At 38.7% G+C, this 27,334-nt stretch overlaps 1 protein-coding gene across 2 annotated transcripts in view; it reads left to right on the forward strand.

Annotated features, from left to right (window-relative positions):
• pip4k2aa (phosphatidylinositol-5-phosphate 4-kinase, type II, alpha a) overlaps window positions 1–26,152 on the forward strand; it is a 28,752-nt gene extending 2,600 nt beyond the window's left edge. Inside the window, exons 2-11 of one of the 2 annotated variants that reach the window (XM_035909389.2) lie at window positions 10,377–10,474; window positions 10,920–11,016; window positions 12,229–12,381; window positions 12,801–12,947; window positions 13,075–13,113; window positions 18,010–18,126; window positions 20,877–20,990; window positions 21,278–21,518; window positions 21,761–21,864; window positions 21,964–26,152. In XM_035909389.2, coding sequence (XP_035765282.1) covers window positions 10,377–10,474; window positions 10,920–11,016; window positions 12,229–12,381; window positions 12,801–12,947; window positions 13,075–13,113; window positions 18,010–18,126; window positions 20,877–20,990; window positions 21,278–21,518; window positions 21,761–21,864; window positions 21,964–22,044 — 1,191 coding nt within the window. In that variant the 3' untranslated portion in view covers window positions 22,045–26,152. The remainder of the gene's footprint in view (window positions 1–10,376; window positions 10,475–10,919; window positions 11,017–12,228; window positions 12,382–12,800; window positions 12,948–13,074; window positions 13,114–18,009; window positions 18,127–20,876; window positions 20,991–21,277; window positions 21,519–21,760; window positions 21,865–21,963) is intronic. The other variant, XM_006794668.3, reaches the window with a different exon arrangement.
• Window positions 26,153–27,334: the final 1,182 nt, after the last annotated feature.

The raw sequence follows: 27,334 nt of genomic DNA on the forward strand, positions 1-27,334 counted from the left end.
AAGATAGATGTATATAAATATATGCCATTTGTCCTCACTTTACTGGTTTTGCTTATCAGATATGATGTAAGCAATTGTATCAGCTAGATGGCCACCAAGCTCTTAAAACCCTTCAATAAAAATTTAAGGTTATATCATGGATTTTTTTTTTTTTTGTCACATCAGTAAATTTAAGAGAAAATCATTTGTTGGTTTTTGTGTTTGTCCATGCATGTCAAAGCTAGGATTATATCATAATCATTTATCGGATTCAGGTGTCTACTTTTGTGCTGCGTCAACTGTCTGCTGAAACATTATGGGTCAGTGCCTTGTAACCATAAAAACCTAGAGTTTGAAGAATCATTGAATACATGTTCAAACTGTACTCAGATTGCTCAACAGTGCACTGGAGTCGTCAGCACATTCCCTTGTTATGCCTTAGGCTACTTCTCCTGCAGTTTTTCTCAGCAGGTACTCAGCTTGTCATACTATCAGCTATGTAAAAATTACATTCCATGTCAGGTCACTAGATTGAGCCACTGAGTTGCTGCCAAAGAGTGTTTAGGCCATCAAGTATTGATATAAGTAGGGCCACCCCTTACCAAATTTGCCTTGTTGACAAGTAGTTAGCTACTCATGCACATTTATGATAGCCATCTATCCATTCATCTAAACATCCATCCATTTTAAACTGTTTATCCATGCATCATTCATTTTTTTATTAAATTAATTATAATTGTATGTATAGGGAGCATCTAAAACTGCTGTTAATTTCAGAGCTGAGAGCTCTTATATTATATCATATTTGAGATATTACATATCCTTGGTAACACTATGCATAATTACAGAGATACAGAACTCTAGTATAAGCTTTAAAAATCTAAATTTTACAACACCACACAGGAAGCCGCCAGTTAATGATACCATTAAAGCAACAGTCAGCAAGGACTCTGTTCCAATAGTAGAATGAGTGTTTAATTGGCTATTATTGGGCTTTTTGTGCATTTAACATGATAAGCCATGTTTGACGTTGATAAATGGTAGGTGAATGTTTGCCTGTGGGTTTTGCCGCTCTATTGGGGCTATCGTTTACTCTTGAAATAAACCCACTGTTTGGATTTCCTGCCTGACGCGTATAAAATTAATAAATGGAGGAACCAGCTGTGTAAACAGTAATATCTATCTGTAAGTGACTTTTGCCACTTCAGTGAGACTTTGAGTTTTGTTGTTTGTTTTTTTTTTTTTCCTGGCAACCAACCAGTGAACTAACACTCTTCTCATAAACTAATGTTGGGTTGGTTGCAGCAAGGAGATTGCAAAAGTAACATGAACTAAAAAGGGAGTGAATAAAGGGTGAGGCTTGAGAATGCCACCAGACTGCAAAGACAGTAGGACATTGAAACACATTCATTCATACACATGTTCTGCAGTTGTAACCACCCTCTTTAACCACTGTGGGTTGTCATCTGAATAATCCAAATTGTCTTGGCTTAAAAACCAGACTTATTTGAATTACTGGTCCGTTCATTTCTCCAATGCAGATTAGATGCCAGTAGTTCCAACCTTTATATTAGTCCAGTGAAGTGAGAATGGCATGCAGAATGAGACAAATAAAATGCCAGCAATCATAGGAATAAATGAGATGTTTAAATGATCCCGTAAACTATGTGTATGTCATCAGAATTGTTGTTGTGTAATAGCTAACCAAAGATATGTATTTTGAAGTATTTAAAAGCTTCCCTAAAATAACCTGCTTAAGCAAGTAGCCCATTTTATTTTAATCCTAGTACTTTGAAATGTTGTCAGCATATATAGCATCTGTTTTTGGCTGCACTAAGATTAAAAATTGTGATTGGGGTGCCTCAAGCCATAAAAATTGCGGTGTGGATTTTCGAAAAGAGTATTATTTGGTCCTTTTTCTTGCCTTCTACCATTGTCAGGAAGATTTTTCTCACTATAAAACTTAATAAAAGAAACTTACATGACAGCGGCTTTAGACCATAGCTCTGAGTGTCTAGCTTGGGGGAATGAAACAGGACCTGTAATGCTTGTTTCCAATTCTAATTTTAAAATCTTTTGCTCTATTAAGTAGCTATGAGTGATTCACATTAAAAAAAAATCATTTGTTTAAACTCGTTGGTGCAGCCCATGTTCATCTACTCCCCAAGCAAGGCTCTCCCATAGAGGCCCCCATGCCTTTAAAACAGATTTATTCTGATTGGGTGCCCCTTGCAACACAGCAGGTTTGCACAGCAGGTGTGTGGGACTGCTGTGCTCACAATCAGACCTTTGTGCCCGCAAGACCATATTACACTTTATGTGACCTCAATAAAATACAAAAAATGTTTATTTTAACCGCTGACCACATTTAAAATAAGCATCCGAAACGGTAAACTTATATATGACAAAAAATAAGGAAAAGCGTAGAATTAGCACTTGGAGCTTGCAGGATATGGCAAGTTAACTAACAGTCTGCATTCTTGCTGAAAGTAGTGGCTTTCAGAGGGAAGGAAAAGTGTGGTTCTTGGCTCTGTCTTATAGTAACGCTGTTATTATTCTTTAGCCTGAATGTAAATGAACCTAAAATAAGACAAACTGGCAACCCATTTTAGCTTCTTAAAATTGCAACATCATAAAGCGTTTTCTCTGTATTAATGTTTTCACACTACAAAGAACACTTTACAGATTGCATCTCTAACCTGTGAATATTTAGTAGTGTTACCATGGTGAGCCAGGGACTTCATAGAACCCAGTCTGTTGCAGAACCTGTTGGCATGAATTTAGGTCCTAACTCACCTGATGTGCCAGATGGTTTGCAACTCTGAACCATCTGGGAAATTGTCCTTGGAGTCTTTTAAAAGGGCAGGCACTTAAAAAAAATACTTGGCTGTAGATTAGATGGCCACTGGGCTACATCAACCAATCAGATCAATACACTACAATAGAGAGTGCTGAAGAGGAAAAACAAGCCTGGGGAAATTTGAAACCTTTGAAGCTAACTATTCTGTAAGGAAAATTTGTGCATAAAAGACGCTCATAGACATTCAGTTTCCCACCCCAAAAATTCTAGGCAGATGGCTGTGTGACCCATCTGTCTGTTGTCACACCTTAAACACTCCTGTAGCTGTGACCTTGATAGGCTTCCTGACGGGTCGCTGTTGCCGTCGTGATCTGTAGAATCTTTCCAGCTACCCAATGGTGAAGTCAAAAATACTTGTTTCCTAGAAAGATGCATAAAAGTCCTGGCTACCGGAAGCTAATTTTAAAAATGTTTTCAGGTGCCAAACACCTTGCATCTCCAGTTTGATTCTGCAGTGAATCTGGCTCAGAGCTTCACCCTGGGAGTCTGTAAAAAGGGATAAAGTTTTGGCTTTTCTGTCAGGTCTATTTGTAAGTCCTTGTGTTGTATGAGGGCAGTGTTGGAAGAGAAGTGTGTCAGAATGTGTTCTGCTGTTGTTGTGTGAGTAGATTTGTCATTGGCTGGAATGCTGCATTGTGACTGTTTAAGGCATCCTTTACATTAATGTAGCTTTGACTCCAGCATTTTCTGACATGCTGTTGCATATAATCTGCTCCAGTGCTTTTAAAACTAAAAGAAATTTGATAGGTTGTGTGTTGATTTTTATTTTACCAGGCAGGCTTATGTAGCAGGATCTAAATTTATCTTTGTAGGTAATCGTTTCAAGTTTAAATTTAAATAGTTTTGTTCCTTTTTAAAAAATCTGGCTCCCCCTGATCTAAATTTTAATTCATACTAGCGCTACTATTCATTCTTTTTCTTTCTGTTTCTTCATGAAACCCCTCCCCTTCCTGCAGATTTTTAACTAGTTTTGTGAGGGTCTCTTTATTTGCCATCCTGTCTATGTGGCTCAGTTTCATGCCCTGTCCCCCTCTCTCCTGCCTCATTGTCTCTGTATCTGACTCAGAGTAGCTGTGTCTGCTTCTGTGTATTACATAAGAGTTTGATTCTATAAATATCTGCAGGAGTGACCCACAGCTAATACGTGTGATGATTATGGAGAAAAGCTGAAACCTCACATCCTGTCACCCTGAGGCAGTGACAGACAGAAGAACTTGTTGAAGCATGTGGTTTTTCTTGCACTGAGCATATAATTTTTTTTCATTTCGTTATTGCATGCATGTGTGCATGTGTGTCGCCTTCAGTACTGTGTACTTGCTTGTGACCATGGTAACTGTAGAAACAAACTATAATTTAATAGGCGCATTTCCGTTTTGTATTTTGTTTTTTAAAAAGAGGTGCAGAGAGAAACACAATCTTAGCAGCCTCTTGGAGATCCTAATATTGAATAATAATGGTTTAAAACATAGGTGTCAAACTCTGGCCCGCGGGCCAAACAATTACATTTGACTGCGACTTTGTTCCAGTTTTGAATTTTGGCCCACTGTGTATTTGAGTTTGACACCCCTGGTTTAAAACATACACAGGATGTGACGAAATCAATGGCAAAATTACATTACAAAATTACATTACATCCTGCTCATGTCTCTGTAGTAGGGGTGAAATGATTCTGCAGATCCATGGTTAGTTTGTATCTTCTTTGTTTTTATAGTTTTCATTCTTAATTATTTCCATTTAGTTTGAACCCCAATAATCTATAAATATAACATCAACCACATCTCCACATAGCTCAGTTGCGGATCAGTGACATACACGTCACCAAGCTTTATTTTGCAACCTATATGGCTAAAACCACATGGTTTAAAAGATGCCTTTAATAAAAAATAGTGGAGGAAATGCTTAGCTAACAGTACTTTATTAGTGGTGATATTGGTAGTGAATCTTCAGTGTTTTACTTTGCATTTCTAAGCACTGGCCCTTTATGGCTGATGGGGTGTTGTCGTCACCCTGGCAGGCAGGCAGGCAGGCGGGTGGGTGACATGGACACCCAAGTTTGTGAATGTGATAACTTGAGAAGAAAGCAACATAGGAGTTTCAAATTGATAACATAGGTGTATCTACTAAAAATCTTGGACGAGTTCGTAGCTCAGTGACCTCAGCCTCAAGGTCAGGGGTCAGAGGCCAAGCTTTCTTAAAATTTTGTGAATGCGATAAGTTGAGAACAAGGCAACATTGGATTTTGAAATCCATACCATAGGTGGATCTATTAGGAAGCTAAGGGGTACCCCTGGCTACTGCCAGTATATTTTTTTTCTTTTCCCCAGTACATATTGAGTTGTACTGAGAGGTAACTTTTTTTATTTCCTGTAAACCATAGAAAGAAGGCAAATTATGATGCAGTATTATGTACTATGTCGTAGACCACCACTGCTTGGGACTATGGTGAAAGTTGGTGTACCAACAGTTGTTATTGTTTAGGCTCAGATCTTTTTCAGCATCATTGCATTTAGAAGAACATGTTATCTTACATTGGGATCATATTTACGTTGACATGTTTTCAAAACCACACCCATTGTGGAAAAATTAAAATCAACAGATAAATAACCGTGGTTCTAAAGAAGTTAAAAATGCAAGATACCGAGTGACATATTAGCTTTGTGAACACTGTAGGTAAATCTTTTCAACAGTTTGCAAAACAATAATAATCAAATTTTAGGATATGACCACAGAAAATGAATGAAGTAAACCGCAACTCACTTCAGACTCCTTAAATTTCATCCCAACTAAACACCTGGAAAGTTTAATGACAGTCACGACACTATTGCAAAATACCATTTTGATGATATACAGTCACGTCAAAAAACTGTTTTCACATGACTCTGTGCAGTCCTATTAAATGGAGTACCCTCCATGATTTAATAGCTTGTAGAATCACCTTTTAGCAGCAATAACTTGAAACAATCGTTTTTTTTTTTGGTATCCTTTTTGTATTTTTGTAAATCAGTCTCTCACATTATTGTGGAGGAATTTTGGCTGACTCTTCATTACAATTTTGCTTCAGTGCAGTTAGGTTTGCGTGCATTCATTCATGCACAGCTCTCTTTGTGGACTGCTGCAGCATTGTAATTGAGTTGAGTTCTGGACTTTGGGCCTTTCCAGCACCTCGAGTGTTTTTTGTTTTTTTGTGTTTTTTTAGCAACTCTGTTGTAGATTTGCTTCTGCGGAATCACTCTCCTGTTGCATGACCCAATTTAAAGATTTAATTTACAGAGGAATTCATGGTCAAATTACCTTGCAAGGTGTCCAGGTCCTGTGGCCGCACAGTGAACCCAAATCATCACCCCTTCGACCACAGTTGGTATGAGGTGTTTGCGCTGATATGGTATTTGTTTTTCACCAAAATAGCTCTATTTGCACTAGCAAGTGTCACCAATCTCTGTAGATTTTGTGACACTTGCTTGTGATCAATCAAGTGAATTTGATAAGCTTTACCTAAAGGTGTGCATAGTTTTTCACTGGATTGCACAATGTCCTGTGGAAACTATTTTTTTCATACGGCCATAAGCTAAAGTACTCCAAATTGCCTTTGTGGCAGTTCCTGTTGCAGTGTATCGCCTGCACCACATTTTGCTGTGACAATTAACACATAGATGAGTAGATTGGTGTTGGTTTCACAAGGATAAACCAACACCAGCAAAACTTTTGCAACTGGTAAAGATAGCAAAAACAGGCTTTTAGTAATAGCTGCCAAAGTTGATTAAAACCAGTTATGACTATGTCCATGGGAGGACATAGCTGTCACTGTGTTTGTCGCTGTAGGCTGTGCTTCATTTATTCTGATTCTGGTTGTGACACATTTGTTTAATAGGTGTAAACACATGCAGCAGCGCTGATTATGCTGTCTAAATGTTGCACTGAAGCTGCTGTACTTCTGCACTCCTGTGATGTATTGATAGCAAATCTGTCATAGAAGTACTGCTGATTCAAATAGTTGTACAGCAGGTTATATTCACAGCACCATACATTAAACCACAGGCGCAGCAAAAGGCTGAACAGTACTCGTAGCCAGCAATTTCCTGACAGATCAAAGTGGTTTTATGTTGTTCAAAATTAAATCCGTACTAAAATCAGTACTAAGCAATAAAAATGCATCACACTATACTTGCAGTATCTACTTGCACTGATGTGTACCGTATGGTCCAAAACAAGAGGGGAATCTAATCTATAGTTAATAATCTTCTTTCACATTAAGAAAAGAGAAGACAGAAAGGTGTAAGTACAATAGAAGTTGCTTTATAAGTAGCAGTCCAGTCCATTTACAATGTTAACCTAAGACTGTGAATTACTTTCATTTACTTGTCTCCTCGGAGATGTTTAAGGTTATTTTATGTGTGCCCACCAATAGCCTATTTAACAGTTACAGCTAACGTTTAAAAAAAATAAAATAAAATAAAATAAATCTTAAAAGACATTGACAAAAATTCCCCTGAAGCTAGGATCCTGCAGGTCGCAAGGCTAACAGTTAACTGGCAGAAACCCTAAATAACCTTTCTAGCCGTCACTAGAACAATGAACAATTTTCCCCACCTACAGCGTAGTGAAACATGTTTTTCTTAAAAGCGAGACCAGACCTATTATATGCAACTATCAAATAATGGTATGTGAAAATGTTTCCTGTTTCTCTTTCTAAAAATGTTATGTTTGACCTTTACTAACAAAGGTTCAAGAGGAACTCATCAGAATGATTACATTACCAAGTTAACTTTTTCCACTGATAACACATTCTGCTTATAGTTTGCAAATCAGTAATGGTGTTATCAGAAAAGATAAGTATGATCATGATTGGTCGCATCTTTCCTGTTCATTGTCAAATGTGTCCCTGAGGGCTACCCATCTTGATTGCAGGTCTGATTAGTTTTGCTTCTTTTATATAAAGGTCTGGGAGCAGTTTTCTTTTCAGCTCTGTTTCATTCGCTCTTTCAACTATTAGTGAGTCATCTGTCATTGTGCAGAAAGATGAGGCTATGCCGAGCTGCTGACAAAGCATGCTATCTTCACCAACTTCCTGTCCAATGGAGCAACAGCGCACACTTACTTCATTTTAGGCCGGAAAACCAGTCTTCATCACCATGGAGACAAAAAGGAAGTGGTGGTGTGAAATTGTCTGCAAGTTTGATAGATGGAGGAAAATAAGCACATGAAGTGGATGGTCATATGAGAGCCTGAAACATGAATTAGCTCTACTTAACATTATATGGTGTGGGCTAGGCGCAACTATAGTCAACTATAGTGAAGTTTATATACAACGTTTCCACAAAGGCACCTGCGCAGATGTTTAGCATCAAGGTAGAAGCCTATAAAAAAAATCTTCATTTGTAGAAAAATAGGGCAACATTGTCATCCTGGGTAGGCACTTTCTCATGTTTCCCTTTGCTGTTTTTATGGTTGTGAAATTTAAAGGTAGCAACAAGGACATTTGCTGAAACAGTAACTCTACACAAATGGTCATATGAGGGTAGTTTGGGGAAAAATGAACCTCGAGGGACCCATCGTCTCTTTTATCTAACAGATATTTTCATCTCAATTGTCATTGCTGAACACTAGTGTCCTCACAGACACGTGTGTGTGTCTGTGTCTGTGTGGTGTGATGAGGCATTGTCTCTGCTCTTGTGTGAAATGCAGCTTTGTTGATTAGGTGACATCTCCCTTGTGTACCCAGGATGCATCTGTTGTATTACGTCACTGTGACGACAGTGCCTGTCACAACAGGGTGCTGAACCATACTTGGATATGACATCTGTGAACTTGGGTCCAGGTTCAAGTGGCAGAACAGGCTCAGATTATACACTTGACCAAAATAAATGAATATCACGAGCCTGTGGGGAATTAGCTCTACATCTTGGCTGTGCTGGGAATTTGTTAGTCATTTGTTACAGATTTTTCTTAAATTATTAATGCTGAACGTCTACATTTTAATATAGCAGTTTCGTCATATATAATAATTTGAGAGTGGACAAGATCATAGACGTATTCTTCCACGCTCAGCCTGTTAATACATGTCTTCACCTGACTGTGACTGGTATTATGAACTTTCTGTTGCATACTGTCTCCAACATTTCTGCAACTTTACAAGGCTGCAGATGATCTTCAATGGTAAAAACATTGGATACCTCGTTTAAGTGAGATGCTGAAGTCGTGATATGACACCTCATTATGAATCTCAGCACAATCCTAGCTGTAAGCAATGTAGAAAGCTTAAATCACATTTGAGACTTGGCTGCAGAGGAACATGCACATGTCTTGTTATTAATCAGTCAAAATGAAATATTTTAGGCTACTCCCTGCACCGTCATCACGAGTGTGCTTGGTGGAATGATTGGAGGGTTATTAATAGATTCAAGCAACCTGCTAGGAAGCCTGTCGGCAGCCAACAACAAATACGCAAACACACACACAAATACACACATCGTATGTGTATCAAGCTGTGCCTGATTCATAACAAATGTCAGGTCTGTGCAGTGCAACAATGTGAAGCATGGCCAGCTCCAAGGGAAGCTTCTGCAAATGTACCATAGGTGATCACAGCTCTCCTGTTCACTGTATAAGGTTCATTGAAGCATCACTCTTGAAATTCAAGGTAAATGTCACTGGGGGTTTTGAAAGGATGAGTGCTCAATTTTTAGCTAGTAATGAGGACACCCCAGTTTCTTTTAAAATTGCATTTCAGAGACTAGAGAAATGACATTGCACACTGAAAAGAAAATGTCATTATGCTCTGAACTGTAAACATGTTCTATCAAGAAGATTAGAAAATAGCAGGGCTTCACAGACTGCAGGATCTTGAAGAAGCATATTAAGATTAACTTTTCTGAAACACATTCTCTTACTGCTACAATGTGACTGCCACATTATCTAGACTCTATTTATGTCTTGTATTAGACATTATATAGACATTACAGGCTGTGTGTCACTAAAGTCCCCATTTTGTCATTGTCTGTACATTTAAAAACATTTGCATTTTCTGGAGCATTTCTTTTTGATTCTCTTCACTGCCTGTCCTTCAGATTTGTAGATGACATGATTCTAGAAATGTAATCTATTAAAATGTTCACATTGCCAGTTGTTCAGTGCTGAAGATTATCATTAATTGATGGCCCTGGACACATTGGTTAATGCTCTTTTAAATAATAAAGCACAATAACTTGTATATCTGCTTTAGTGTGGGTTACAAATTCATCCATCAATGTTTTGTTTTCAGGACCCCAAATTTCAGATATCTCAGTTATGTAGGATTGATAACTGTAATATTAGAACAGCCAAACCGAGCACAATCCATCTTAACTTTATTTCCACATTGTGTAGAAACATAAAATGAATGAATCCTTTAAGTGTTAATTTCCTCGGTCACTGCATCATATTTTGTCTAGGATTTCTGGGACCTCTTATACACCACATGCTTCACAGACATGCTTTAAGCTGCTTCGTTTTCCTAGATGCATGACTGATTGATCCTGTTTTTGTGTTTTTCTTTGCACAGATAAACGAGTTAAGCCATGTCCAGATTCCCATCATGCTCATGCCAGATGACTTCAAGGCGTATTCTAAGATTAAAGTGGACAACCACCTGTTCAACAAGTAAGTTCTTTTTTTAAATTCAAAGGTTATTGTGTGTCACCAAAATAAATGTGTTTTTTAAATTAAGCATAAAGGAGTAACAAAACACGCTAAATAGCATTCATGAATCCTTGAGGCCAAGTCCATAACATGCAACTATTTCAATTAGATTGATTGTCATTTTAACAGATTTTTTTATTTATTTATTTATTTTTATTTGAATTTTTATTGAATTTTATTTTATTTTATTTGTATTCTTTCACTTATTGTTGCATGTGTGTTGTTGCTGCCTGTGTTTGAGTAATTTCTGTAACTGTGAGACACCTGCTGCTGCCTATCTTGGCCAGGTCTCCCTTGAAAAAGAGGTTTTTAATCTCAATGGGATTTTCCTGGTTAAATAAAGGTTAATAAAAATAAATAATAATGAACTCTTTGTTATGTTTTTCTGATTTTTGTGTACACACAGGGAGAACATGCCTAGCCATTTCAAGTTCAAAGAGTACTGCCCTCTGGTGTTTCGAAACCTCAGGGAGAGGTTTGGCATCGATGATCAGGACTTTTTGGTAAAAAAAAGACTTCTACCATTTGTAGTATAAGATTGGTTTAAATTTGAATATTGGGTTGTCACTTACTAAAGATAACCATGTTTTTTAGTACATGTTTCACAGTCTAATACCTTTAACAATCTAAGCACACTTAAACACGTAACTACTCCAAAACAAATGCAGTCATCTTTTCCCTCTTTTGTTTGAGCCCACTCTGTCTTCAGTTTTTGCGCTTTCCCAGTAAATCCCTGTTTCCCGGTGCAGTATGTGAGTATGTGTCATTGTCTCCCAGCTCAGTGCAGCTGTCCCTCTTACATGTTTTCATTAGGGCTCAGCTGGCTGCAGTCGGTGGGCAGTAGGAGTTGAAAGTCACCGGTCCAAAATGCCACATTGTCACTATTAAACTGATTTTCTGTATTAGACACTTGTTGAAGACAGAAGGTTTAAAGGTTTGTTTGTTATTTTTCATGGTGCTTAATGTCAGACGTATTAGTTTATGTGTTGGGAAGGTCATTAGAGTGCAACAGTAACCGTTATGTTAAATAAATTATGAGAAAAATTGGTAACCACTGCAAAAAAATTTATAAATTTAAGCATTTCTTTAGCGTGTTGAGCTTGTTACTCAAATGATTTCAATATTGCACTAAGACTTGGTCATTTCTTACTTTTCATACTTTTTAGCAGTCTCAAAAAGCAAATCTTCAGTAAGCTTCTAAACATAAGAAGAAATTATATTGTTGTTTCTGCCACATAACTCCAAAGTTTGTTGTGATTCTGCAACATAAGCAACATAAGCTAACAGTTTAAGAGAGGGGGTGAGGAATTCTTAGAGAATGAGGGATTGAGCCACAGAGTATTGGATCATCTTACTTGTGAGCTCCAAAGTCTGGGCAGCAGCTGTTTACGTCTGTGTGTAGCTTTGGCAGCGCAGCAGCCGTAGGGGTCAAACCCTCATATGTTTAGACTAGAGTGTGGGAGGTGGTGAAACAATAAGAATGCAGATCTACTTGCTGTATTTCTGAGCTCCCTCACAACTGTGCACTACCTCAGAAATGTAATTTCCCTATCAGCTATTCAATAATGAGAGGTCAATATGAGTTCTGACTCTTTTTCAAAACAGGTTTTATAGGGAAGTTAGGATTGTCAAAGAGCAAAGATGACAAGCTGCTGTCATTTCATTGTGCACATCCTTATCCTTGTTTCATCTTTGTTTGTGCTCTGTGTTTGCAGAACTCTCTGACACGCAGTGCTCCCTTAAACAGTGAGGCCCAGGGACGCAGCGGGGCCCGCTTCCATACCTCTTACGACAAACGGTACGTCATCAAGACCATCAGCAGCGAGGATGTGGCCGAGATGCACAACATTCTAAAGAAATACCATCAGGTGAAGAAGGCTTTTTTAACTATAATGTATGACTTACTGTTTATTCTTCCATAGGAAGAAATAGATTATGCTAACCTATGATGATGGCTGATGAAAATAACATCACAAGGAAAAGGGACAAGCTGTTGTCTTTAATAATACAACTTCTTATTGATCTTGCAGTTTAAGTAGTGATAAAAAAAAAAAAACAAACCTTTATGGGTTCCATAGTCATGCCATGTCCACTGATAGCTGTTGTAATAGGAGCCCCTTACTCCCTTTACTCTGTTTATCATCTCTCAGGAAAAAGCTAAGTTGTGCTTTGCTTTAAAAATCTCTCTTTCTTTATTCCATAAACTCTCCCTGTTAGTACAGGCATTAAGTATCCATTGTGACTGAAAAAGGGTCATATATTTGTCTTCTTCACACTCTTTCTGTAGTTTATTGTTGAGTGCCATGGCAACACGCTGCTTCCTCAGTTTCTGGGGATGTACCGGCTCACAGTGGATGGGGATGAGACTTACATGATTGTTACTCGCAATGTCTTCTCTCACCGCCTTTCTGTCTACAAGAAATATGATCTGAAGGTAAGAGGGAAGGAAAGAAGAACACACGAAAAAGAAATGAAATGAAGGAGGAGAGGTGATCAGATACATCATGAATGTGAAAAGAAATTAAATCTGTGTGTCTTTGTTTTTTGTTTGTTTTTCTAAGGGGTCCACTGTGGCAAGAGAGGCAAGCGACAAGGAGAAGGTATAGTCACCTGCTGAGAGCTAAGGTCCACTGTTATACATAATCACAAATACTAAATATCTGGATAGGACTCTTAGCCATACCTCTCTGCTTTGAGCAGTAAATGATAATATTAGCTAGAATTCTTAATAAAAGTAAAAGCTTTAGATTTCAAAGCAAACTAAACAAGTCCACCAGACTTCCACTTAAATTTGCAAAGTGTTGCTTAATGTAGTTTTGAGGGGATTTGTGAGTCGGTGTCATCTTAAACAGCTGTGCTGTGTACCCTGCCGATGTCTTGGTTCTGGTACTACTGAACAGTCCTGGCAGTCTGAGGAATAGTTTAAATATAGTATATTAAACGTGAATATTTTATTTAAATAACATGTCATAGGAAAGCCATGTGGACGATTAGAGAATGAGAAAGAAAACAACCTGTGTTTTCGAACAGTTTCAGGCTCACTGTCATCACCCAAATGGTTTAACTAACAGGACTCTGGTGTCTGCTTTTGTTTCCCTTTGGGTGGGGATGACAGTAGCAAATATCCATCTCCTTCAGGTAGCACCTACTTTGTCACTCCATTCCCTTTCTAGCCACTGCATGGTATTTTTGTTCCTTTTAATTTGCTTCATTCCCTCTAACCTGGCTTCTGCTGATCCATTAGTTCCCCTGCTTGCTGTCTGTGTGTGAAAGACTGATGGTTGTGTGCATCTGCGCGTGTGACTCTGTCAGGCTGTTTGTTGTTGTAATGTTTTTATTCGGACAGATGTTGTCTCATGATTGAGTATGTTGTGTTTTTTATGTATTTGTCTGGTTGGTTGGTGTGTGTGTGTGTGTTTGTGTGTGTGTGTGTGTGTGTGTGTGTGTAACTGTGTAAACAGTGTATATGAGCAGGACATTTTGTGCGATGGAAGTTTTGCTGTTTGATGTGAGAAACAGCCTATTTTTGAGCTTTTGGCTGCTTGAACAGAGTCACCTGGTGAAAATGAGTTGTCACAGAATTTGCAGAAATCTGACTGATTTTGTCTTTTGTGTTAAATGTGTATTAGCTAACAACAGTTCAAATGGTTACCTTGCCTGATAAGAAGAGTTTTATTTAGCTGTTTTTTGTTTTGTTTTTTTCCTTAAGGTTGAAGGTTTGATCTAGAACAATGATACTTACAGACATCGTCTTTGATTACTTTGCAGTGCAGTGTATCAGCTTAGCAAGATGGAAAACTCACTGCTCTTTTCATTATTTGCATACACATTTATTTCTGCAAAGTTTAGTCTTTGCCTGTAAAAGGTATTTACATAGGCTGCCCCAGTTTTGAACCACAGCAGCTTGAAGCGAGTTATATGGGGGGCTTAATTGTCGAACACCATGCAGTGAGACATGGAAGACTTCAGGGAATCCCTGAAACTAAATATAGGCCCCTGTACATGGGGGAACAAGCAAAATATTATTATGGTTAAAACAGATGAGTGGAAAAACAAAGCAGCTGAGGATTTAACACACACGTGAGCCTACTATGTGACCTCCTTTCATCTGCAGCGCAGCTGTGTGAAGCACCATTTGCTGTCTAGCAATAGAGATTAAGAAGCAACAGGATACATTTTGGCAAGCTCGCATGTATTAAGTCAGATGTTATATTTTCTGAGACAAACTGTCACTCTTAACTTAAACGACAACAATTTCAAAGAAGTTGGGCCGCTGTTTAAAATTTAAAATAAAAATGAATGCAAATCTCATGAACTCATATTTTATTCATAATAGAACATAGAAAACAAACGTTTAAACTGAGAAAATGTATTTGTAATTTAATGGCAGCAGCACATCTCAGAAAAGTTTGGGCAGGTTTGGACTTGGGGCAGGAATGTTGTCCCATTCTTGTCTGATATAGGATTCCAGCTGTTCAACAGTCCTGAGTCATCTTTGTCATGTTTTTTGTTTCATTGACCAGATGTTTGCAACTGGTGTAATATCTGCATTACAGGCAGGCCAGTTCAGCACCTGGACTCTTCTATTATGAAGCCATGCCGTTATAATAGCTGCAGTATGCGTTTTAGCATTTTCTTGCTGAAATGTACAAATATGCCCAAAAAAGATGTAAATGGAAGCACGTGTTGCTCTAAAGCCTAAGTATGCCTTTCAGCATTTATGGTGCCTTTCCAGATGTGCAAGCTGCCAATTCCACAGGCATTAATGCACCCCCATACCATCAGATGCAGGCATTTAAATGGATGCTGACAACAAGCTGGATGGTTCTTCTATTTAATCTAGAGGACGAAGCGTTTTCCAAAAACAATTTCAAACTTCGATTTGCCTGACCACAGAACTGTCTTCTACTTTACTTCTCTGGGCACTTTGGCCCAGAGAAGACCGTAGTGCTCCTGGATCATGTTCACGTATGGCTTCTTTGCAGGGTAGAGAGCTTTAACCCGTATTTGTGGATGGGACAGCGAACTGTGTTCGCAGACTGTGATTTCTGGAAATGTTCCTGAGCCCATGCAGTGATTTCCATGACAGAATCATGGATGTTTTTAATACTGTGTCATCTGATGGCCTGAAGATAACGGGCATCCAGTATTGATCTTTGTTCCTTCCACACAGAGATTTCTCAGAATTAGAGTCTCTGAAACTTTTGATGGTAGTCTTTGAAATTTAAAGTTGAAGAACATTATTCTGAAATTGTTTCCTACAATTTGTAGATCGAGTTTCTTGCGGATTGTGAACCTCTACCCATCTTTACTTCTGAAAAACTCTGTAGCTCTAAGATGCTCTTTTAATTAGTAGTTAAAATTTCCTCTAGCTGTTTCTTTTTTAGTACCACTTACTTTTCCAGCCTTTCATTGTGCAGTTGCAAAGTTTTGAGACGTGCTGTTGTCATCAAATTTAAAATGAGCTAATGTTTTTCACGAAGTAATAAAAGTTCTCATTTTTAACAGTTTTTGATATGCTTTCCATAGTTTGTTGTCAATAACGTGGCTTTATGGGATTTGCAAATCATTGCTGCTTGTTGGTTTTCTTTGTTTTTTGTTTTTTAGATTTTATTCTTTGGACTTCTTTGGAACTGGGGTAATGCTACACGTTGTTGCCTGTAGGTTGTATTGATTTCTTTGCTTAGTTTAACTTTTAGCTAATAAGCAATACATAACGAAATAACAAGTAACAATACGTGAAGCTTCTTTACTCTAATACTTATCTTATAGTTAAACTGCAGAGTGCAAAATACAGCATCTGATCACACATACATTTACACCAGACTTGGAACAGATCTCACAGAGTTAACTAAGGTTCAGCCTTTAGGGATCAAGATCTGGCCACACACACACAGACACACACACACACACACACACACACACACACACACACAGAAATACAGACATGCTTAAGTTACGTTTGCTCTCACACACTCAGTGGGTCAGTAAGATGTCTAAGAAGTAAAATGGTGTCAAATAAGAATAAAAAAGGGAAACAGTCCATTTTGCTCAGTCAGTATTCTTAAAAAAAAAAAAAAAAAGTTTTAAAGAAACACACACAAACAACAAGCACGGCAGAGTCCTCTCCTGACTGCATGGCCCTCTCCCTTTCATGCATGCATCTGCATGGTATATATAATGTTTTTCTGCATCCTTTACGAAGTTACATGATTTCAAACACATTCCGATGTGTATGAACACCGGTCTCATTCTTTTGCACATTCTGTTCTACTCATGTATGACATGTATATTTCTTTTCTTTTCTTTTTTTCATGAAATAAATTCTGTGGTTCTTGTAGCTGCTGTCTCAGGGGTTTGGCTGTCAAACAGCAGCAGCAGCTGGCTTTTCTGACACATTTTATATACAGCATTTACCAGAAAAACAGTCAGGTGGTTGACACCTTAATTTATTTTATTCTCAAACTAAGTAGAGCTCAAATGAGGTTATACTGGTCTTATATGGGCCTATTAAATCATGTTATTTATATTATTTGTGGTTAACCAGGTATTTAGGACACTGGCAGTAACTCATGAAACTCTTACTGATAAAGATTTGTGCAATGACAGCATTTTATTTTCTTTATTTTCTTTGGTGATCTGTGAAATTTAGAGGTTGTGTTTGTTTGTCATAAATAGTCGCTGGTCATTGGTTTGTGAAATAGAACTAATATCACCACTAGGTCTCTGTTCAGTGGCTCGAAACTGCATTTATTTTCTTTTTAAATAAAAAATAATGTCCTCTCTCTCTCCTTCACAGTAGAAACAGCTGGTATCCGGTGAGGCCACATGGCTTTCATGTGGCCATATGAATGAGTCTGAACTCCTTGATATTTTATCTTTCTTCCTTTGTCCGGTAATTTTAATCCCCTAGAAAAAGTTCCACGCCTGATAAGTTGTTTGGCAGGTTCATAGGATGCAAGTAAGTTTACAGTTGTTTCCTCGCTCTGCTAAGTCCCAGATCCTTCCTCCATAGAGTAGCTTTGCCAGGCTGCTTTCTTTCTCTATCGGGTGTTTAAGCCGGGAAATGAACAAACACTAATGTAGGCAGTGCAGAGTAATGTCTTTATGTAATATCGATCTTAAATTTTGATGTTTAAGCTTTAGAGGGAGTCTAAAAAATTTCTTTTAAGTTGATGTGTAGTAGGAAAACGATGTAACCACAAAATAGTGTCATCTTTTTACATCTTCGTTGGATGACTGTGTTGGAGATTGATATGCACTTCTTGGCACATCCATTGTAAAGACATCAGATTTACAAACGTCTAGATGGGTCATGCAGATCTTTCGCGCTGATGCCCTTTCCAACCCTCTACCAATCTGAAAACAAAACTATTGTATTCTGTTACATTTTAAATACTTTGCCTTTACTTCCAACTTCCTTCCTCCCTTCCTCTCTCCTTTCTTCTTTCCTCTCCTCCACCCCTACCGTCCCTCCCTCGCTCCCCCTTTTCTAGCAGCCACCCCCATCAGAGGATGCCCCCCCACGGCCCAAATCTGGTAATGTTCAGCAAAGGCTGCAAACACTGCGGATTGCCACGCGCTTTTACTGCGCCATGAAACACGTAAGAGATGTAAGAGAACCAGGGCTCATATACCAGGCATGATCTATTAAATCTATCTTATTATTTTATTTATTTATTTTTTTTCTTTTTGTATGGCCGAATATTTCCGTTTGTTCTCCAGGCTGATCCACTGTTAATTAAATGCCATGTTTTTGGCAAACATTTCATCCATTTACAGTCACATTTTGGTCAACTTGTCAGTAAGATTGAGTTCGCCGAGTGATTCATTGTTGTTCCCAGCATTCACTCAGTGGCACCTTTATTTATTTGAAACACTGGAGAGCAAGAAGCAGTAAAGTAGGACGATTTGTTTTTATACTTCACATTTTGATCTTTCTTCTAAGCCACTAAAGTACTGAAGAAAATGAAAATGTCTGTGTGAGAAGGAGAACCTTAGACCTGAAATACTGAAGCGAAACATACTTTTCTGTGCTTGTCTAGTACATAATTTGTTTTGGGGACCATGTTCCATTGTTTTGTAGAAATACTCCAGTATATTGAAGCCCCGCTGGTTTTAGGTGTTCTGCTTTTAGTACAGAGGCAGCAATATGGCCATTGGGTCTTTAAAAGGGGTTTTGTGGAGCAACTAGTAATCATACAATCATGGAAACCCACATAAAACCAATGAGTGTGTACATAAATGATGTACACACTCATAAAGACACGTTCTGTCCTCAAACATAACAGTGTTAAATGAAGTGAGTGGCTAATTTTGTGTTTACGTCTGAGTGGTTATAATACAGCTGCTGATTTGCTAGTAACTGATACCAAAGTGCTTGATAACAAAACTGAAATTAGGAAGTCTTCATAGTGTACAGATTACATGTCACTAATGTAAAAGGTGCACTGTAACAGTGTATAAAGGTATAAAAATTTGCAGACAGCAAAACTGCCAGATCCATTTCAAGCCAGCTGACAGGAGAAAAAAGAAACAACATTCGTTTTCAAGGCAGTGGAAAAATTCACCTGTCATGCAGTTTTGTAAGGCTCATCAACAACCTTTCCTTTTTTTTCCTCCCCTCTCTCAAATAAATCTTCCTCGCTCCCTCAGCGAAGCGCACCAGTCAAGTGTCAGACCCAAATTATTTTAGTCAGTGTAGCTGAGAAAATCAATGAGAGTACAACTGAAAGCATTATTTTTTTGTGACTTGGAGGAGCAAGAAGAAGGAAGGCTCGGACATGGAAATATTACAGTTGAAATGAGCCCACAGGAAGATGGATGAATTGCCAGATTTGGGATGTCTGATCTGGTGACGGGCATCTAAAATGTTTTGGGTTATTTTTGCTCTTTGCAGTCAGCCTCATTTATTTTTATGTCGCATCTATATTCAGTCAAGAAAGTTGTACATTTCATTTATTTATTTATTTTTCATTTGGAGGTCTATGTCTGTATATATATGTGCTCAATTGTCCAATGATGTGAGAAATATTCCTGTAAAGGCGTCTTCTGTATGTATTTGTATGTGTGTGTGCTGTCTGAGTTTGTTCTAGTGCCACAAGGTGTTGTGTGTTGCTGCTCCTCTCCTGCTGCCATAGAAACATTGTAGTAGCTAAACTGCTGCTGCTGCCCTCTTACCTCATTTCCTGCTCTCCTTTTCCTCAGTGACTCAGAACTAGGCCCCTCCCTACCCACGTATCACCTATTCCACCTACAGGCTGCTGGTGGTTTTGCAGCAGCATGGTTGAGGAGAAAATTGATCCCTGTAGACTGACATTTAAATAGGAAATTACTTCCTTCTGCTTCTAGGCTGAATAATAGCAATTAGTCTCAAAGATAAAGTGGCTTTATAGAATTATTAAAAACAAACAAACACCTTTTTACCTGCAAACCAATATTTGGAATCTGAAAAGCATCCTAGTAGAGCAAGAGTACTTCTGCGAAACTAAGAGAGCGGATGCTTTTCGGAGTCTACTCTCGTGCCATAAAAGGACCTTTAGTGGCTTTGAGTTGGATGTTCTTTTTTTCATGACACAAAGTATACGGATCTACCAAATGCATTTAAAATGCTGTACAAATTTCTGTACAATGTGCCAGGAAAAATCATGATAATACAGACAGTAAATACATTTAAGTGTAAGTGATACGGGAAGTTTTAAACTTAGAGCATCAGGTGGATCTGTACCCTGCTGTGTGCATGTTGCATGCATTGTATTAAACAGTCAAAACATTTAGCTCGAAAAGAGGAAAGCCTTGGTTTGGACAGACAGCTTGTACCCTGTTAGCCCACTCGTGTTATGTTACCAGTAGTACTTGTTGTGTTTGGCTGAAGCAGACAGGCTTATCGAACAAACCACAGGCTCAGCGCCTCATGTATGTGAATGGGGTATTTCAACATGCAGGATTGTTAGGCCGATGCAATTACATGCACTCGCAGTATGAGTCATTTCTAAGATTAGAGTTAATCTTTGTAATCGTGCTTTTTGAAATACCCCCTAATGCTTAAAGTTGAGCAAGACTGTGCTATCTTTAAGTCCTGTGTAATGACACATATAATGTCTTGTGAGTATTCTGGGGGGAAAAACAATGAAGAATACAGATGCTGGTGTTACAGCTTTTATTTAATATTGTATTCAGGTATGTTCAAGTATAGAATCTGTGTATGATTGGGTGGAGTGATATTTATTGACACTTCCTCATCTACACTTGATTTAAGCACATTTTTGCCCAGGTCTGCTGTATACAGTACCATGCCTTTTGGGTTTGTGTTGTAGTTTTGGCTGTTTCTATCTGGTCACTAATCTCCAATACTAATGGGCAGGCTAAAGAGCTGCCCACCTACAAGGACAATGACTTCATCAACGATGGGCAGAAGATCTACATTAACGAAGAGAACAAGAAAATGTTCCTGGAGAAGCTTAGGAAAGATGTGGAGGTATGTGTTCGACATGAATTTTTTTTTTTCCTGCCAAATTGTGATTCAGCTTTTGGGCTGTCTGTTGGTCCCATCAGTGGCTTTCCATGCATTAAGTGCTGTATGTAGCCAGATGTGAGGTAGCAAGTGATGCTGTAAAAGATCGCACTTGATGTCACCATTCATTCATCACTAGTTCATTTTATGTTTTGCTACAAAGTTTTAACTCAACCTCTATTTTTTCCTCTCATCTACTCCTCCATCACCACACATTATTTTACCATCCTGCCTCCATGCACCGTCCTCAGTTCCTAGCCCAACTGAAGCTCATGGACTACAGTCTGCTGGTAGGGATCCACGATGTCGAGCGAGCCGAGCAAGAGGAAGTGGAAAGCGAGGAGAACGAGGCCGAGGAGGAGGGTGAGAGCGACGGAGGAGGCATTGGGACCCCCCCTGACAGTCCCAGCAACACCCTGGATAGTACCAAGCCACTGTCACCTGGAGAGTTCGACCCCACCATCGACGTCTATGCCATTAAAAGCAATGAAAGTGAGTGAGAAATGCAATCCTTGCATTGTGATGGCTGTGTGTAATTGGAAAAACAAAACAACAAAGAACTAAGAGCTCCCCCTACTGGCAGCTTTGGTTTTCACTGCATTTATCACATCTGGTATTCAGTCTCTCAAGAAGATTATTTGTGAGAAATTGTACATACATTAAACAGCATCCGCTTTTTTCCCCTCTACAGTTGTATGGTTTTTTATTTAGGGTGCATTTGCTTTAAACTCCAGGTGCTCCCAGGAAGGAGGTTTATTTCATGGCTATCATAGACATCCTGCAGCATTATGATGCCAAGAAGAAAGCTGCGCACGCCGCCAAGACTGTCAAACACGGGGTACGTAGCTGCATAGAGACCCATTATTTCAGTGGCTCAGTTGACAAACAACAAGGTTAAACTTGCCCAGTGATGATGGATGTGTGTGTGTCTCTGCAGGCCGGAGCAGAAATCTCCACGGTGAACCCAGAGCAGTACTCGAAGAGGTTTTACGATTTCATCACCACTATCCTGTCATAGCCTCCATGAGTGACGGGGGCAAAGAGGCACATGGGAAAGGGGAGGGCAAGTGGGGAGTTGGGGTGGACTAGAGAAAGTGATGTAGAGGAAAAGCATCCAGAGGAAGAATTAATAAGGTGCTGTGATGGCTTTGTGTCACTCTCCCTTATCCATTCTCCTCACCTCTGTTTGTTTCCCTCTTTCTCTGTCTCTCTTTTCTGTGGGGTGCCACCTGCTGCAGCTAAAAAGAAAAAAAAACATTGTTCGTTTACATTCATCCTCTCCTCTGTTGAATTCTGTTGTTATTTTGGATGATAAAGGCGTTAAAAGGAAGAGTCCCAGTCATTACATTCTTTTTCTGTTTTGTTTTGTTTTTTTGTTTACGGACGTTTATTTGGGAATATGGCTTTTTTTTTTTCTTTTCTTCTTTTTTTTAATTGCCTCTAACACATCATCCAGCTCCTTGCATTTTTTTTTTTTATTTCAATGTCTGTATTTGGTTTTCCCATATGATGTTGAGGGGGAAGGTTGGTGGAAGGGTCTGATGTGGTTAGTGTGAGAACAAGTGGAGGTCCCTCGCAGAGGCGCGAGCGGGGATATAAAGAGGAAGTTTACGTTGAGCCTCGTCTAATGCAATTGCTTCGTATAAGGAAGTAGGAAGCAGTCTTCCAGCAGGCCAACTGCCAGACCCACACCCGAATGCTGAACATGTACTCGGCCATATAAATTTTCCCATTTAAATTCCTCCTCCAGCACTCACCCTTTTGACGCCGGCCCCCCTTTCCCCTCTCATTCCTGTGGTTTTGTTGAATTGAGCTTCTGGGTTAACCTCTGGCCACAGACTACTTAACTTCATGTAAATTAACGCTTGCTTTCAGCTCCAGCACTAGCTGCACCTCTGTGTCTGTCAGCACTTTGCTATCTTTCTGATTAAGAACTATTAATGGAGGAACATAGATTGTAAGATAAGAAGAGGAGCTTCTGTTTGCTGTCCACTTTTCAGATACATTTTCTCAGATACTTTTCGATATAGTTAGCAAGTCACGCTTTCTGTTCCATGGCAGCAGAGAATTGCCCAGAAGCCACGTGTGGCTGTTGTTTCTCAAGAGCGAATCAACTCCGTGTTATGGTGTCTTTGTACAGGGTGTCTGATTGAAACATGAACAGCCCTCAACTTTCTGTTGCCATCAGCACCTTATGAGTCAAATCATAAAACGTTGCACTTTTATTTGTTATAAGAGGTTGTCAGTCTGTTACACGCGCAGCAACAACAAAAAAACAAAACAAAAAGGAACTCGACTTGTTTAGATTTTAATTTTAGAAGCTTGGATTCAAATCCCATCTCCTCCATTTGTCACCTGTGGGCTCTTCTTACAGGGATTGGTTGGGAAACAATTCAATGCAATATTAGGTAAAGTGGGCGAGTTCTGTTAATCCAGCCTTTCTGACCCTATAAGAAGAGCCCACAGGTGCTGCATTGGTGGGATTTTTGATACCAGGCGGTAGTTGTGGTAGTGTGATTGTGTTCAGGGCAAACACAAGACAGTTTACCTCCAGCATCGTACCAGCGCACACCCAGTGGCGGCAGATGGAGTGTGTGTGTCAGTGTTCAAAGGTCGTAAAAGGGGAGATGAAAGGGGAGGAGGGAATAGTAGATGTAAAGATACGTGTTGTTAAGTCATTAACACCAACAGCATCGTTCTCTAACCTCGGCTGTGAGTCTGTTATTCATCGTTGTCATTATGTCATTATTGTTGACTTTTTTGTTTCTTTGTTTTTTAAGGTGGATTTTGTGTATTTGAATTTGGTGGATTTATGAATTGACGTGCTAATATTTGTTTCGTTTCTGAGTTTGTGTTTTTTTCTTTGTATATTTTGCACAAGAGGAAAGGAACCAAATGTTACGAATACCCAATTAGCTGAAACGATCTTAACAAGGGAAATGCAATATTTACATGTATGTAAGTGAGAAAAGCTGTTTTTGCGCGTGACGTCGTCTATCACTTCTGGATAACCAACTAAAACAAGTAAACTCGTCCTTCTTGGCTGTTATAACCCATGCAAAAACGCTTCCATTACAACATGTTTGTTTAGATATCATAGATTATATTCACAGTTATTTTTTTACATTGGATTTTAGTCCTGAAAAATGGTTGCATTTAAAAGGAAAATTTAAAAAAAAAGAGAGAGAGAGAGTCACCCTTCAGATTGAATGATAGTGCTGTGGTAAATGAAGAATGATACTGCTTGAATTTAATACAAATTATAGATGTTAGGGGTGGAAAAAGTTAACTCAAATATGCATGTCAAAGGACTTCGTTTCCTTTCCCCCCTTCCTTGTCTGTGTTGTTGGCTGTGCTATTCTCTTTGTGTGTGCTCCCCCTCCCTCCACTTTTACCACATTCGTGAGATGTCCAGCATAAAAAAAAAAAAAGCCCCTGCCATGCTTTAAATAACTGTTTTTTTTTCATTGTATACACTGTGCAAGATGTGTGCCTTTATACTCCAAATTATTTAATTTTATATTTTGTAATTTTTTTTAAACAACAGTAAAATGTTATTTTAATATTAGGGTGTTTACTTTGACGTTTTGTTTTCGACTTTTATTTCCGACCTTTCACAACATCTGCATTTAGATTTGTAACCTTTCAATAATTCAGTTAAATAAAACCAATAATTTTTTTTTAACCTACGTTTAAAAAAGAAAAAAAAAGCAAGCACCTGTGTAATGTTTGAACACAGTGGGTTGGTTTTGGTTGTGTAAATTTACATTCCCAGGCCTCCTTTTCCTTCTCCTCAAACTGGAGATGCTGTTTGTGTCTGTTGTTGGTTCATGCTGGTCCTGCCTTTATAATTTAAAAAAAAATTAAAATAGGAGGGAATATAGTGTGCGTGTGTGGAAGTGCATTGTGGAGTGTGTTTTTTGTGACCTTTTTTTTGTATACTTACCCACCAGTCACATGTGCATTTCCAGATGTGATTTTTTAAGTGTTTTTCCCAGATTCCACTTCAGTGTATTCATTAGTGAAACCAGCTTCTGTTCTGTCCGTGTAACTCAGATCACCTGCTTGTTGTCAAGGAGGTTATCAGCTGATAGTTCATCCTGTGTCAGTGATTAGTGAATATTCTTTTTGTGTTGTTTCACTGTAAATGGGCTGTTTTGTTTCTGTTGTCGTGTAGCTCCTACTGTACATAGGACGTGTCGAAAAAGAACATGTGGAAACGAGGGAGCTGATTGGGCCCCAGAGATCTCCTTGTATAAGTGTAGGAAGCAGGGCGGTGAATTGTGAGGAGGGTTTTTGTTTCGCTTTAGAAAGGAAACGGTGAACTTCACCAGATGCAAATTAAAAACAGTAACACCCACGCCCTGCAACTGTACCGTGAAATGAATAGTCCCTGCTTTTGTGACTTCTTTTGTGAATGAATGAACTTCTCCCAGTATCCGCCACCCACCCGTCGACCTGCTGCTACCGTTAACTTGCCAAAAGCATCTTCCAGCAAGCAGAGCTACCCCACATGAGCTTGAAGAACATTGTGTGTTGTATAATGTGTTTGTCTGTTTGTTTCAACTTTTTTTTGTTGTTGTTTTCCTTTTGTGGTAGATGGAGTGAGGTGTGCAGCACTCATATGTGAACATGTCCAAAGTTATGAGAAACAGCCCAGCGTTCATGAGGGTTTATCAAGTTTTAAGGGAATTAAAAATGCAAAACCAGGAAAAAAAGAGGTGGGATACCAGTTTTTGTTTTTTGAGCTTTGTGGACAAACGCAAACTTTTAAAAGTCCTCGGAAACAGTCACGTCCATTCATTTAGTATGCAGATGTCAAGTCAAACAGCAGCCCACCCCTGCAGGGTGTGTTTTGGTTTCACGACGGCAGCGAATCCTTTCAGACTTGAGAAGTGGTTCAAGCGTTGCTGTGTGTGTATGTGTGAGTGCGTGTTTGTTTTATTGCTGTCTGACATTGGTCAGTGAGAGTCCTCTTTCAGTGGCAGAGAGGCCAAAACTGATGTTGTATGTTTATTGTTATTCACATTTAATGATGACAATGGTGATGATAATAATAATAATAATACACTCCATTCCATAAGCGCACTCAAACATATTAAAGCACTGGTCCTGCTTAACTCAAAGTCTGCTGTGAATTGTTTATTTTCTGTGTCTCTCTTTTTAAACTCTCCAGGATTGTCTGGATAAGATGGCACAAGATATGCCACAAAATGTAATACTCACTGTGTGCAGAGGACAAAAAACCCATTCAAGCTACTGTATGAGAAATGTTCCCAATAATTAATATTAGTTAACAACACTTAAAATATCTGTTTGTTGGGGGGGGGGGGGGGGGGTATTCATTTTTTCAATATGATTAATTTAGTTATTTCTAAAATGGAAATTCCACTCCATTTAGAATAAATGAAGTGGCATAACATTTTTTAATAGCTTTTATTTATTTTGATAACTTGAAGTAGAATTTAAGGGATCTCACCAAATTCTCCACACACACGCAAAAACAACAACGCAAACATCTGAAAGTTGCGCAGCTGTTCCAACATGTCTGCTTTTTCCACTTAACTGCTTAAATATTTGGCACTGCTAATTCAACAGGGAGCTGAGCCTTATTAAAAGTATTAGGTTGTGACATTTTAACAGTGACTAAATATATTAAAATTGTGACATTTGGCTAATTATTGCGCTGTTTCCTCGTAAACCAGAGCGCACTTCAAAGTTAGTTTTCCACTGAAATATAAAAAAAAAAAAGAAAGAAAAAAAGTGTTAAAGATGAATGCGCGTACACAGAGTCTACAGGTGTGTTTCAGTTTTCAGCAGAGGCTCGCGGCCGTGTGAACAAACGCTTCTCTCGTACCGGGTCGTTTTCATTTCAACAGCTTATTATTTTTATACATAATAATTTAAAAAAACATTTTTTTTAAAAAAAGGTCGTCACCATCAACTCGATCGTAAGCTCGGTATACCATCATTAAGTTTGGAAACCCTGGTGAACATGTCACCTCTCTTTAAAACAGCCTATATTAATACGGATATATATACTAATGAACCATCAGCGTCATGTACTCGTATTACAAGTCTTTGGATCAGTATAACTATATCCAACTTTAAAGTTTTTAATTATTATTATTGTACGTGTTAGTTTCGTACAGTAGTTTAAGGGGAACGAACGCATAAAATTAAAACACTTGCTTAGGTCGTCCTGTGGCTTTGGATGAAGGTTTCACTCTTTTCAGTACGAGAGTCCAATGAGGAAGAAACACGGCAGCTTATGTTTTCAAACATTTCTCTAATTCGTGCTTCATGCT

Source organism: Neolamprologus brichardi, chromosome 9 (assembly GCF_056152115.1).
Source record: "Neolamprologus brichardi isolate AB-2024 chromosome 9, ASM5615211v1, whole genome shotgun sequence".
Taxonomy (NCBI): Eukaryota; Metazoa; Chordata; class Actinopteri; order Cichliformes; family Cichlidae; genus Neolamprologus; species Neolamprologus brichardi.